Source organism: Nelumbo lutea, chromosome 4 (genome assembly GCF_056320005.1).
Source record: "Nelumbo lutea isolate HS-2025 chromosome 4, American lotus-T2T, whole genome shotgun sequence".
NCBI lineage: Eukaryota > Viridiplantae > Streptophyta > Magnoliopsida > Proteales > Nelumbonaceae > Nelumbo > Nelumbo lutea.
Genome location: NC_142687.1, coordinates 14679557 through 14692032, shown reverse-complemented (window position 1 = coordinate 14692032; position 12476 = coordinate 14679557). Strand labels below are relative to the sequence as shown.

General features: G+C 37.6%; 1 protein-coding gene across 4 annotated transcripts; it reads left to right on the top strand.

The window, feature by feature from the left end:
- Nucleotides 1-6723: 6723 nt before the first annotated feature.
- LOC148854087 (transcription factor bHLH79-like) lies at nt 6724-10306 on the top strand. Of its 4 annotated transcripts, none has more exons than XM_088983194.1 (6): nt 6724-8110; nt 8441-8644; nt 8896-8961; nt 9218-9286; nt 9393-9464; nt 9819-10306. In XM_088983194.1, exons 1-6 carry the CDS (start codon nt 7769-7771, stop codon nt 9954-9956), a joined length of 891 nt encoding a protein of 296 aa, XP_088839320.1. In that variant the 5' UTR covers nt 6724-7768; the 3' UTR covers nt 9957-10306. The 4 variants fall into 4 exon arrangements, with proteins under 4 accessions (XP_088839320.1, XP_088839318.1, XP_088839322.1 ...); XM_088983192.1 differs by having other exon boundaries at nt 7029-8110; nt 8423-8644; XM_088983196.1 differs by having other exon boundaries at nt 7032-8110; nt 9831-10306.
- Nucleotides 10307-12476: the final 2170 nt, after the last annotated feature.

The following is a 12476-nucleotide window of genomic DNA, read 5'->3' as shown; positions in this document are numbered from 1 at the left end:
ACCGGCCCGTTCTGACAAAAAAATAAAAAATTTAGAAAATGATCAAAACCGTTCAAACAGTTAACCGGCCGGTTCAGCAATTTACTGACCAAAATCAAAGGTTTTAAGGGAAAAAGCGGTTTTGAAGAAAAATGGAATCGGTCAAGTGACCGTTTCCCAGTTTTTCCGGTCCGACCATCCAGTTCGGTCTGGTTTTGAAAACAGTGCCCAATATTTCAGTTGGTCATTGAGCAATTAGCATCCTTTCATAGTTGGAAGATGGCTTCACTCGGTTGAGTTGAATATTAAAATTCCAGTTACTGAATTCATTTTAAAATTTAAACAAGGGATTGAATTAACGCTATGAATTATCAAAGCTTTATTTGGTATTAATGCAGTTTTTTAAGACAACAACGATGTCTTGAAATTCGTTAAAATTATTTAGACTCGGTTTGGAAGGAGTATAAATATAAATATGTAGAATGTAAATCTTATATTTTATATTATTTTATATGTATTTGTACCGTACATATTTGTATTGTATTCCTTGCAAGCTGGGCCTTAAGTTTTATATACACTTAATATTATTTGGTGCCATTTAAGCCATATAGGTAAAAAGGAAAAAAACATTTTCTTCATTCAAGAAGCTGTTTGCACAGTACCCAAGTATAAATGATATTTAAAATTGTTTGAAAAAAATATTTGATAAATGCAAGATGCCAATCGGTTGGTTGGTAAAGTACCCTGATGATTGTAACGGAGACTTGAGATTGAATCGCATTTGCACCTGAGTTGATAGGGGTCCAACTGAAAAAAAAAAAAAAAAAAAAGCAGAAGAGAAGATAAAACACCTACATGCATGGTGATGTGAATCTGATAAAACACCTGCATAGTGATGCTAATCAAAGAATAAACACTCTGAAAAAACGAAAATAATACCAAACACATACTGACATACAAATTCATTTCATTGCATTGGGGCTTGGCCTGAATTCACTAGGCAAATTGATTAATGTTTTAATAATCACATAGTTGATTTGAAGGGAAATTAGGATTACCTAATAAGCATAGGGCATAGATAAGGTTGGTCCGATTTACTATTTTCTAGGTCTAAACCTAGCCAATATAAAGTTCTCTCAGCTAGGACTCTGAGCCCGAGCGAGCAGGCTTGAACGTGGAATGTTCTAAGGCCTATTTTTGCTTGCAAGTTTCAGAAACAACATAAAATTTCAAAACAGGGGATAGGGAGCTACCCATTAGACCAAAATGAATTCAGAACATGGAACCTAGTTCTAGAGTTATTTTTGTAAACCCAAACTAGCTTTCTCAACCTAAAAAACTGAGCCACTGTGATAGTAACAGTTTGGTTGGAAATTAATAGAGTTATGTGCTTGATAAATAATAAAATCAAAGAATCCCATAAAGAAATCATCTGATATCTTAGATAATCTGTAAATGAATTTCCTGGTCTCACCCCAACCTAAAATATTAATTTCATGTCAGTCTCCATCCTGCTATAAATTCAATCTTCTCTATACTTGCTTTAGGGATTTAGAGGGATACAGTTTTCCAGAAAAAAAGTGTTTCACTCTTCTATATGATCCAATCATCTATCATGACCCAACAAAAAATGCAGTGCACAAACAATGCAATCAATACTCATGTATAAAGCAACCCATCAAGCCATCGAGTAGCTTTGTCAGACTACAAAATGATAACATGAAAATTCTGGTCTCACCCGTCGATTACCCCAGAAAAATCCACAACCCTCCTGCACACTCCAAAATCTCTGGTTATGTACTTATGTTGGAAGCTTCACTCCTTTCGCTCAGTTTGTTTGTATGCTCAGGGTCAAAATTTATAGGATCAAAATACTGTCGGGGTAGGTATCAGCTCGGAATTAATGTCAATTTATAGATGGGCGTTGGTGCTTACGGTATGAATTGTGGTCCTTTTGAATGTTTATAGTTCTGCAGCATAAAATTGGACAAATCCATACTTCTCCGAATTTTATTTGCATTAGTATAAATGTACGAGAATATAGATATGCTGAATACAAATTTTGTTTTATTTATTTATTTTTTTAATTTCAACCTTATCTTCTTTGGAGGCAACAGACCAACAGTAAGATGATGTGATCCTTACTGAGACAGAATTGAGGTAGGAGAAGGCAGCGTGTATAAATTTTGCATCAGTTTTTGGGATGCAAATTTTGCACTGCCAATAAATGTAAACAAGACAAATATATTTATTTTTTAGAGTAAATTGCCCAAACCTTTCTGAAGTTTTTCATTATTATTGAAACTTCTCCTGAACTTTTTGACAATTGCAAATAGACCCATTCGTCAAAATCCTTTAACAAGAGGCACGGGAATGTCTAAAATACCCATGCATTAAGAACTTGGGTAGTGATTAATGATAATATGAAGAGAAACTTTGAAAAATAAATATTTTGGTAAAAAATAACAATATACATATTTTAGGCATTTTTATGCCTTTTATCAAAAGATTCTAACAATGAGGGTCTACTTATGATTGTGTCTAAAAGTTTAAGGAAAATAACTGCGATTATCAAACTTTGGAGGAGGTCTAAACAAATTATAATTACAAACAAATAAATACAAAATTAAACTGGGTGCAAAACTATATCCACTTCAAATTTGCACTTCAAACAAATAGAACCTTCCGCTTTTTCAATTATATTAATTAGTTGGAAAGTTGCATGCGATAACTGATTGGTGGTCTAGTTCTTAGGATCTCGGCTTCGTTGTAGCAAAGACCTGGGGTCAAATCTGTTGCCACCACGGCTGGGGAAGGTTTAGGAGATGAGCTAAATAATAAAAAAAAAAACGAGAAACTCAATAATGATTTCCTAATTAATGGTATGATCCATGGTTCTTAAAATCAATTCGGTGATTGAATCGGTCAGGGGTTCGGTTATTAGGTCGAGCGGTCCGACTGTTCGAATTGAACACTCAGCCCGTTTTGATAAAAAAAAAAGTCAAAATCATTCGAACGATTAACCATCTGATTCAATGGTTCACTAACCAAAATTAACGGTTTTGAGGGAAAATCTGATTTTTAAGAAAAATAGAATCAATCACCTGACCGATTTCTGATTTTTTGGCCGACCGTCCGGTTTTAAAAACCATGATATGATCTAATTATAAAAAATAGAAGAGAAGTACATGCATCATCTTGGGCGTAGAACATGATATTCTATCAGCACAGCAGTCAGCACGTCGGGAGAAAAATGGTAATGTCCAATCTACAAGTAATATGACATGACATGATAATTATCTGGAACTTCTAAGTAAAGGGATAATGTATGCTTTTCATTGTTAATGCTAATATTTACTCTCCTTAAAGCCATTCTGGATCATTTGAAAATTTCATCCTATTCACATCATCACATGGAATTGATCAGAGAAACTAGTTATCAAATGTCCATCAATGTTTAGAATTAGCCGTCTTCTTAGTTGTATTAAGAAGAGGAATCGCCAAAAAAAAAAAAAAGAGAGAGGGAAATAAGTATTCCTTTTTTGTGTTTCACAAGGGGATGTTCTACAAAATAAATGTTTTTGATTTTTTTTTTATGTTTAAATTATCACATCAGCAAACTGGAAACCACAAAAAACATATTCTTAATTGTGTTTCTATATATTTTAATAAGCAAAAAACAAAAAAATATGTTTCAAAAATTCAAGATTACGCTTTTGGTTTTAGTTTTAGAAAACACACACATTTACAACCAAGAACATGTAGTCCATGTTTTAGGTTTAAAAAACACTTTGTTTTCAACCTGCTAGATGCTCTTATTTTGTGTTTGAAACAAGAAAAACAATTCGCATTGAATAACGCCCATAACAATTCACACGTAATCGCATGCCTGTTACTCTACCACATCAATGCCTCATAGGTGATTAAACTGCACCAATGATGATCTTGAGGGTGTGACATCATATGTAGAGCCTAACCCGCATCTCTACGCTTATCAAATAATATAAGATCTACACAACACATCATACCAAACACAACGCAAGTAATTCAACAATACCTGAACTTCTTATTTTGTGAGGAATTCATCAAGTTTATTGCTTCATTTCAATTTTCCTCTATTCTTTCATAATCTACAAACCTTACATAATTATTTGAGCTAATTATATTGATAAAAGCTGTAGATCAATTAATTCTTCTGATATAAAATCAGTCCATTCTCCTTATCATTAAAACCTGCATTAAAACTTCTAGATTACATGATTAATTATGATCAATTTTTTTAAAATCTAAAAGAAAAGGAAAGAAAGGCAGAAGCATGACACGAAATAATTTCCTTCCAGGTGGTTTCTCACGCCCTCTAGGTATTTGAATCCAGCTTTACCCACAAAAGCAAAAAGGAGGTTCTCAGTTCTCACCCCATTGAAAGTCCTTCCAGTTACTGTTGCTCATCCTGAAAACTTTTTGGGTGGATGAAGTCTGGACAACACTGAAGCAGTTGTTTTCCTACTTTTTATTTTCCATCATATCCACACCCATTTTTATTTTTATTTTTTCAAAAATTACTCAAAAGAAATGAAAAGTTCAACCCAAGAAACTGTAGCCACTTTGCTAGACTAAAAGTGTGCATCATCGTCATTATCCAATCTCATAGAATTCCATCATATGGATCCCAACTAGCTAATTGGTTAGAGAGAATTATAGACAAAGGCCTTTATCATCTGCACATTATTGGAGAATTATCCAGTCTTTTGGTTCAATAAAACCAACAACTAATAAAAACTTGTCTCGGAGAACTTCAATGTATAAACCATGGTTTTAAAAAGCAGACCAGAAACGGAACTGTTTTGACCACTGGTTCCTGGGTCAAATGGTCCAACCATCTGGTCCAAAGTCTGGTTGGATGGTTTTAGTCCTGGGTGTGCGATCAATGACGTGTCTCCCAGTTAATCAAGCACTGGGCCATCTGGCTCAGTTTGTCTCCGTTAATACAAGGGTGCATTTCTGATGAGGTTTTCTAAGTTGGGCCCATTAAATTTGAACATGCGGCTGAGCTTGGTCTGCGAGTTCAGTCCATGAATAAGCTCAGGCTCAGCAAGTGCGGCTTTTGTTCTTTTGAAGAATAATAAATAGAATCGGATCTGTAAATTCTGCAAATTTCACATATTTCTCCAAGGCGGGACTTGCTCTGACAAGAGCCCATAGTGTTTTTCTTGGTGTACGAAGCTACATATATTTTTTAATTTTCAAATAATAAATCATTTTGAGAAAACAAGAGCTGTGAATATCTGTCAGATTCAAATCAAACTAATGCAGCCTGTCGGCCAAATATTGAGGTCATCAATCGTTGCTTAGAGAAATCGGAGTTGATGCTTTACAACTTGCTCTCTCCTAAGCTTAAAAGTATGCTCTCTATTCTAATCACTCTATGGGGACTTTAGAGAATAAACAGGGTCTCACCTAACATCAGTTTTTAGGTTGAAGGGTGATTTGAGATCTTATCGTCTCCTTTATACCTAAAGCCTCAACCCAAACCTGATTCATTGATACATGTATTCTTATCTTCTATCAATGGACCAGGTCTAATATCCAATCCAATTTGGACCATTAAATCTGGACTGATCCAATTCAATATGTTTTATTGGTATGTCCAATCTGTTCAAATTGATTTTGATTTGGATGGGTCCCTTAATCTACATTAGCTAGTGATATAAACTTTTAGTTTTAGTTCTATCCAGTCAGTAAATCTGACACAATTCAATATATAGGACTCATTGACTGGACTAACCAACGGAATTGAATTCCGCTATTAACACCCACACCTACCCTGTATTGCATGATTCAGCTCTGACACTAGCTCACAAACCCCATTAAAACCAGTCTACTGAAACTGATAGGAATGATGAAATACATGGGGAATTGTGAACAGTAAAGGATTGAATAAGTTCAATCAGCGGTGGTTTTAACCATGACAACTACTTCAGTACTGAGGATTAGTGTGTAATTAAGGATCCGGTGGAGTAGTTGCTGTAGTCTGAAATGAGAAGAAGGTACAGATCTACTGGAACTCAGGTATTAATCTGAAATCTGAATAGCCAAGAATGGCATGGTGGTACGTTTGATTTGATCCAGATTTCTCATAAAAACATTCAAAGCTCATGCACATCAACCACTCCCGGCGAATTAGTTGCCATGTGTTTGTGTCAATGTCAGGCCCTGTCGACGGTAATCGACTCTATTACATTCACATGCGTGTGGAATTCTAAGATTGCATGACATAGTTGAAATTAAGTCGTTTCACATCGCAATTCCCTGATCTGATGTATCAGCACAATAAATCGCCATGAATGGAGTGTAGTGCATGTGCATTCCAGAAGAAGTCATCCGCGCGCGAGCGAGGCGTTGTCGCTGTCGGCTGCCGAATCTCATATTTCGCCACGTTCCCAGAAGTCGAACTCCAATCTGCAACCGAGCAAAAGGAGTTGGTCTCTTTTCCCCACAGAGCTTAATTTCTCCCCCCATCACACCATAGAAGCAGTGCCAATCATCGCCACTGTTGCTAGCTAAATTCTTTAGATAAAACCAGGTGGTTGAATAAGGTACACGTGCAAATGCCACATCTGGCATGGCCACCATGGATCTTTCCGGCGACTCTCTTTGTCTTAACAAAATGGTCTTCCGCGCGCATCTGGTTAGGCACATCAATTCCGCGCGCCATATAGAGCAGGCAGCAAGAAGAAGAAAGAAGAAAGAAGAAAGAAGCTTTCTATTCTATTCTACACACATTCGAAGAACGAGGGCAGAAAACCTTTTTCGTAAAATGCTTTCTTTTGGGAGAGGCTTGGCGCGAGACGAGACGAGACAAGACAATTAATATGGGTTGAGATTTCAAAGGGTATTTTAGTAAATATGATGTATTCTGATTAACGAGCTGTCACATTCTGACAGCTGACGCAGTGTGCTCCTTGAATAGTACATGGTTACTACGCACGATCCAAACTCCTAGCCATGACAATTATTATTAGTATAATTAAATTAACGACGAAGATTTCGGTAAATTGTCGGTCAGCAGACGTGATTTTCTACCCGTAATTTCGTGGCTAAATGGAAGTCTACGGTCTATCCCTCCCTCCCTCTCTCTCTCCTTCACGGTCAAGAGTCACGACTAACGAGTGACGACTGACGAGCCACACGATAGACACAACTGAGTACTGACTACTGAATTTGGTTGCGGTGGTGCAGTGTACTTGAGGTGGTGCGTGTGTGAGAGTGTGTGCGTGTGACTCTGGAGCTGGACCCTCCGATAATACCTCAATCGGTCATTTCTTCCCAACTCCCTAGGTCAGGTCTCTCTCTCTCTCTTAGCGCAGTGCGCACCCTCGTCCATCGAAGAGAGGAGATCTCATCACGGCTCTGGTTCAGATACTGGTAGCTCTTTAGCCCCTCTCTCTCTCTCTCTCTCTCTCTCTCTCTCTCGCTTTTCATTTTCATTAGGGGTCCCTTTCCTTGCTTTCTTTACAACGGTTCTCTCTCTCTCTTTCTCACATTTCCCTTTTAAGGATACAGCTTTAGAGTAACAAACAGGGTCCAACCTCAAATCCAAGTTTGTGGGATGAGTTGTGGATCAAAGCTGGGTTACCTCTTTTTCTCTCCCTGGAGTTCTGCGAGCTAATTCACCGGGTTCAAGTTCCCATTTTTCCCTCATTTTTATTTTTGTCTAATGAAATGTGAAGTGAGATTGGATGAGAAATTCGAATCGGTTTGTGCACTTTGATGAATTTTGTGTCTGGAGATGGATCCTCCTCCTTTGATTAATGAAGGTTCCTTTCCCTCGGCAAACCCGTCCTCGTATAGCTTGGCTGAGATTTGGCCTTTCCCGCTCAACGGCCGCGGGGGTGTTGGGGATTCCGCTGGTGTTTTGGGATTGAGGAGGAATCATTTTGGGCAGAACTTGAGTGGTTTTGTGGAGACTAATGGGAATGGGACGGTGGCGGTGAATCGGGATTTGTCCATCGATGAGTCAACGGTTACGGAGCAGAGCGGGAGTCGCGGTGGGAGTGGAAGGAAGCGTAGAGATGCGGGTTCAGAGGATGAATCATCTAAGCTTGTTTCTACGAGCAGTGGCAATGATGTGGTACTCTCTTTCTCATTCAAAACTTATCCATTCTTAGCTATTTCTCTTGTTGATGTCCACCTCCTATTTCTTCACTTCACTTCGATTTCACTTAATTTAGGCTTAGCCTTGAAATTACTGGAACTGCCTTATGTGTTAATTTGGTACTGATTTTAGGTGTTGTAATGGAAACGTTTTTTTTTTTTTTTATCTGTAAAAAACTTGAGAGTGAAGATGTGAGAGGATGAATGTACAGTTGGTTGATTGAGGAGTGATCTGCCATTTATTGAAAATTCAATTAGTTTGGGGCTCTTACCGTAGTTGTTTTTATAGTATTTCTCTTTTAAGCAGAACGATTGTGATGGTAAACGCCTAAAGGTTTCGGGATCAAAAGATGAAAATGGTGATTCGAAAGCTGAGGTGGAAGCGAGTTCTGATGCTGGTAATAAAGCAGCTGAACAAAACACTCAACCTCCTGAACGGCCTAAGCAAGATTACATTCATGTGCGGGCAAGGAGGGGGCAAGCTACTGACAGCCACAGCCTAGCAGAGAGAGTAAACCATTTATTGATTTATTTCCTCTTTGGTTTGCAAACTAGAATTATTCCCTGCTGTAAATATCCAGTATTAGTGATGGAGTCTCTCAGTATCCCATGAAGTCAGAATATCTTTACATTCAGATGCATGAAACATTAAAGTTCTATTATTGCTAGTGACCTGGAAACTCTGTGGGATATAGTGCACACCATAGACCACATTTCCATAAATCAAACAAATGTTGCTTACTGAAACTATTTGTTGGACAGGCTAGGAGAGAAAAGATCAGTGAGAGGATGAAGATTCTTCAAGATCTAGTCCCTGGATGCAACAAGGTGCAGTATGTTGTTTCAGCGCTTTTACATAATTCTGGTTACCTGGGCATATGTTGTAACTTCTCCATTGTGTAGTATATAATTGCAATCTTCATGAAGCCGGTGCTATTTACAACCCCCCCCCCCCCCCCAAAAAAAAAAAAAAAAAAAAAAAAGAAAAACCCTCAGATTGCTAAGCTTTCACGCTCATATTCCTTTTTCAATTAAGATGCCATTTTCTGAAGAGTTTTGCTTAGAAAAAAATTCCTCTGAGCAGGTCATTGGCAAAGCTCTGGTCCTTGATGAAATAATTAACTACATCCAATCACTCCAGCGTCAAGTTGAGGTATCCATCCATTTCTCTATTCTATGTCTGGCAGCTCTATATTATCTTTGTTCCTCTCAGCTGGTCAATTCACAACCTGATTTTATAAAATTGTTGGATGTTGTAGTTCCTGTCAATGAAGCTTGAAGCAGTTAACTCAAGAATGAACCCTACCATTGAAGGATTTCCTTCAAAAGATGTAAGTCCTAAGTACACTGACTGAAACACATTATCCTACCTAGCTCAGCATTTTCAACCATTTGAAATGTCATAATAAGCTTTCCAATCAACTTGCTCGACGGTAATCATGAAAGTTGCATTCTTTTGGTTGACAACGTATATTCTAGACCTTAGATCCTCAAGCAACCCAATTCCCCTTGCTACAACATGTGGCCAATTGGGAAATCAACCCAGTTAATTAAGTTGCTGTCCGTCTTCTGGGCAGGCTATAACCATAACATTAAGTGCTACAAGTTACAGTCTTCTTTTTCAGCTTGAGTATTCAATTGTTATTATGTTTTTTCCATGTAACAATTTAGATTTTATGGTTCAGTACGGTGCACAGGCATTTGATACTACTGGAATGGCATTCAGTTCACAAGCAACAAGGGAATATGGCCAAGGGTCACAACCAGAATGGCTGCATATGCAGGTCGGTGGCGGCTTTAAGGATCAACATGACTTTAGTTAATCCTCATCAATTGGCAATAAGGTCACAAGTAGCTTGCTTCCTCCTTTGATGATTGTCAACAATTATGCCCCAGTCATCTTAGTCCAGAGAAGAATCTTATTATTATTATTTTCTACATCTGGTGTGGAGCTGTGGTTTCTGTTTATATGAGTGAGCTTCAATCAAAAATCTTTACAGTCTCCATTTCCTTGTGCGTTAGAAAAATCCATTCTTTTATCTTTATATATCATCTAACGGGAAGTTCTGTCCTTTATTGTATCACTAAACCTGAATTGAACCTCCTGCTATGAATGTTCTGGAACTCTGTTAGACATAACTAATGAATCAATGCTTTTTCAGAATTTGTAATATCTGAATCATCCATGCTATTCTTGTCTGAACTTTTGGAATTTAGTTACATCAAGAAACTGACTTGTTTCAAAATTACTGTTGGCATTGTTAAATTTAACACGTTTGATCTTTTCCTGGCCATTGACTCTTGCTGAGCTTGAAAATTCTGTATGGTCAGGATATTGCAAGTTCCTTAACTTGGGAATGATGCATCTACAAAAAATAAAGTGGAGTAAATAAGAACTGTTTTTCCTTTTGCTTCATGGGCTACACACGGGGGTAGCTCATCCCCAATCCCCTTAACCCCCCCCAGCGGAATTTAATCACAGGTCTCTGCTACGAGTCAGAGATCCAGCCAACTGAGCCACCATCAGTTGGTAGTAAATTGGAAGTGATTAAAAAAGAAGTAAACATGAAGAATGTCATAGCCCAAAAATATCTAGATTATTCTGTCGCAGTTTTGCCTTATAATATCTGATGTCAAGATGTTTCTGACTTTCTGTGGTTATATAATGGCGACTTTTCGCATTTAAGTGACAAAGAAAACCCACATGTTAAATAGATATGTTTTCAAATATCAGATCAGATGTATTTGGCTAACTATTTTGTTTGAGAGACCCTCATTAAGAAGTTAGATCACCTGAAAGATAAAGCTGTGTTTGGGTTTAGGGATCATTGATCCGTTTAGTTTGATATGTTGTTCTACTTAGACAAACATCATTGTAATTATTTAGGCTTCACTGCATATTCTTCTAAACTCACATTAAGCTAGGGACTGACTTTGATACATGCAATGTCAGATTGCAAGGAAATGTTGTATTGGATTATTTCTGATGGCATTACATGGGGCCTGTCTAATTTGGATAACAACACAGGTGGTTGTGCATATCAGTACAAATCAACTAAACAAAGCCTTGTTCCAACCATATGGGATCAACCATAGGAATGAAGAATCCTGTTTTTGTTATTCCACTGACAAGTTGTCAAACAAAGTCTAGTCTCCATATCATTTCTTACTACCTTAATCTACATCCTTTTATGCATTCCCGAGCTCCTTTGGAACCATCAGTTTGCATCAGCCAACTCCCCTGCTAGTGTGGTAGACAGTATTACAACATGCCTAAACCATCTTAAGTCTCAATTTTGCCTTATTTTACCACTTGTTAGGGCTATTCCGAAATTATCACCATTGCTCTCAATCTAATCCTATATTTTCTACTCTTTCCACTTTTCCATCTCAACATCCTTGTCTCTGCAACAATGGGGCAAAAAAAACCCTTATCTCTACACTCACTTTATGAACGTTTCTTTATTGCTGGCTTTATAGCTGTCCTATAAAATTTCCTTGGGATTGATTGGATTTCAATGATACACAAAACTTCAGATGCACCTCCTAACTTAATCCGCCCCACACAAGTTCTTGTAAGATAACTCTCTCATAGCATGAAGTTCAAAGGATTGATTTTTCCTTTGGCTTAGTTTGGAAAGGGTACAAATACAAATATATGTACATTTCAAATACACACAAAATAGTTCAAAACAAGGTTCAAAATATCGTCACATATTGGCCTGTACCAGTCAATACATATCATATTGGAGCCTTTCCGATACGCCCCTACAAGGGGTGTTTTGGGTTGGTGAGTGGTTCAGGGGGTAAACCGGCCCCTCTGAACCAGATTTGAAAAAATAAAAAAATAAAAAACTAAAACATACTGATACAGGCTGATATGCCCTACCAGTGTATCGTTTAGGTGCATTCTACATATTTGAATATGCACTACTTCCAAACTGAGCCTTATTTTTCTTTTTCCTCGGTGCAACGTTTGGGTGCATGTGAAGAGTTAGAGAGGCTTGTGAATGATGATGGTGGAGATCATCAAGGGGCATTTTTTGATTTGGGTGATTGCAAAGTGACTTACATGGTCTGTGTTAGTGAGAATTTGGTTTCAAGACCATGTTGATGATTAGTTGGTCTAAATGCGTGTTGGAGCTCCTTTTCCAATGTTCTACGATCTTTTGGAAGCAAAATAGTTGCAGTTTTGTATATAATAACACTATTTTCACTACATGAATAGTTGGGATCAAGGTTGGATTAGTTCAGATTTTCCGCTAGATCTGTCCTCTTGATTATTTTTCCCTTCTTGAAGCACTTTCACGTTGATTAAATGCCTTCACCATGGATGGTATGAA

Bases quoted from the DNA above. Each gene is read 5' to 3' on its own strand.
- LOC148854087 (XM_088983192.1), top strand. From the start codon at position 7,769: ATGGATCCTCCTCCTTTGATTAATGAAGGTTCCTTTCCCTCGGCAAAC. The intron at 8,962-9,217 runs GTGCAGTATGTT...TCCTCTGAGCAG, and splicing joins TAGTCCCTGGATGCAACAAG to GTCATTGGCAAAGCTCTGGT. The intron at 9,465-9,818 runs GTAAGTCCTAAG...TTTATGGTTCAG, and splicing joins AAGGATTTCCTTCAAAAGAT to TACGGTGCACAGGCATTTGA.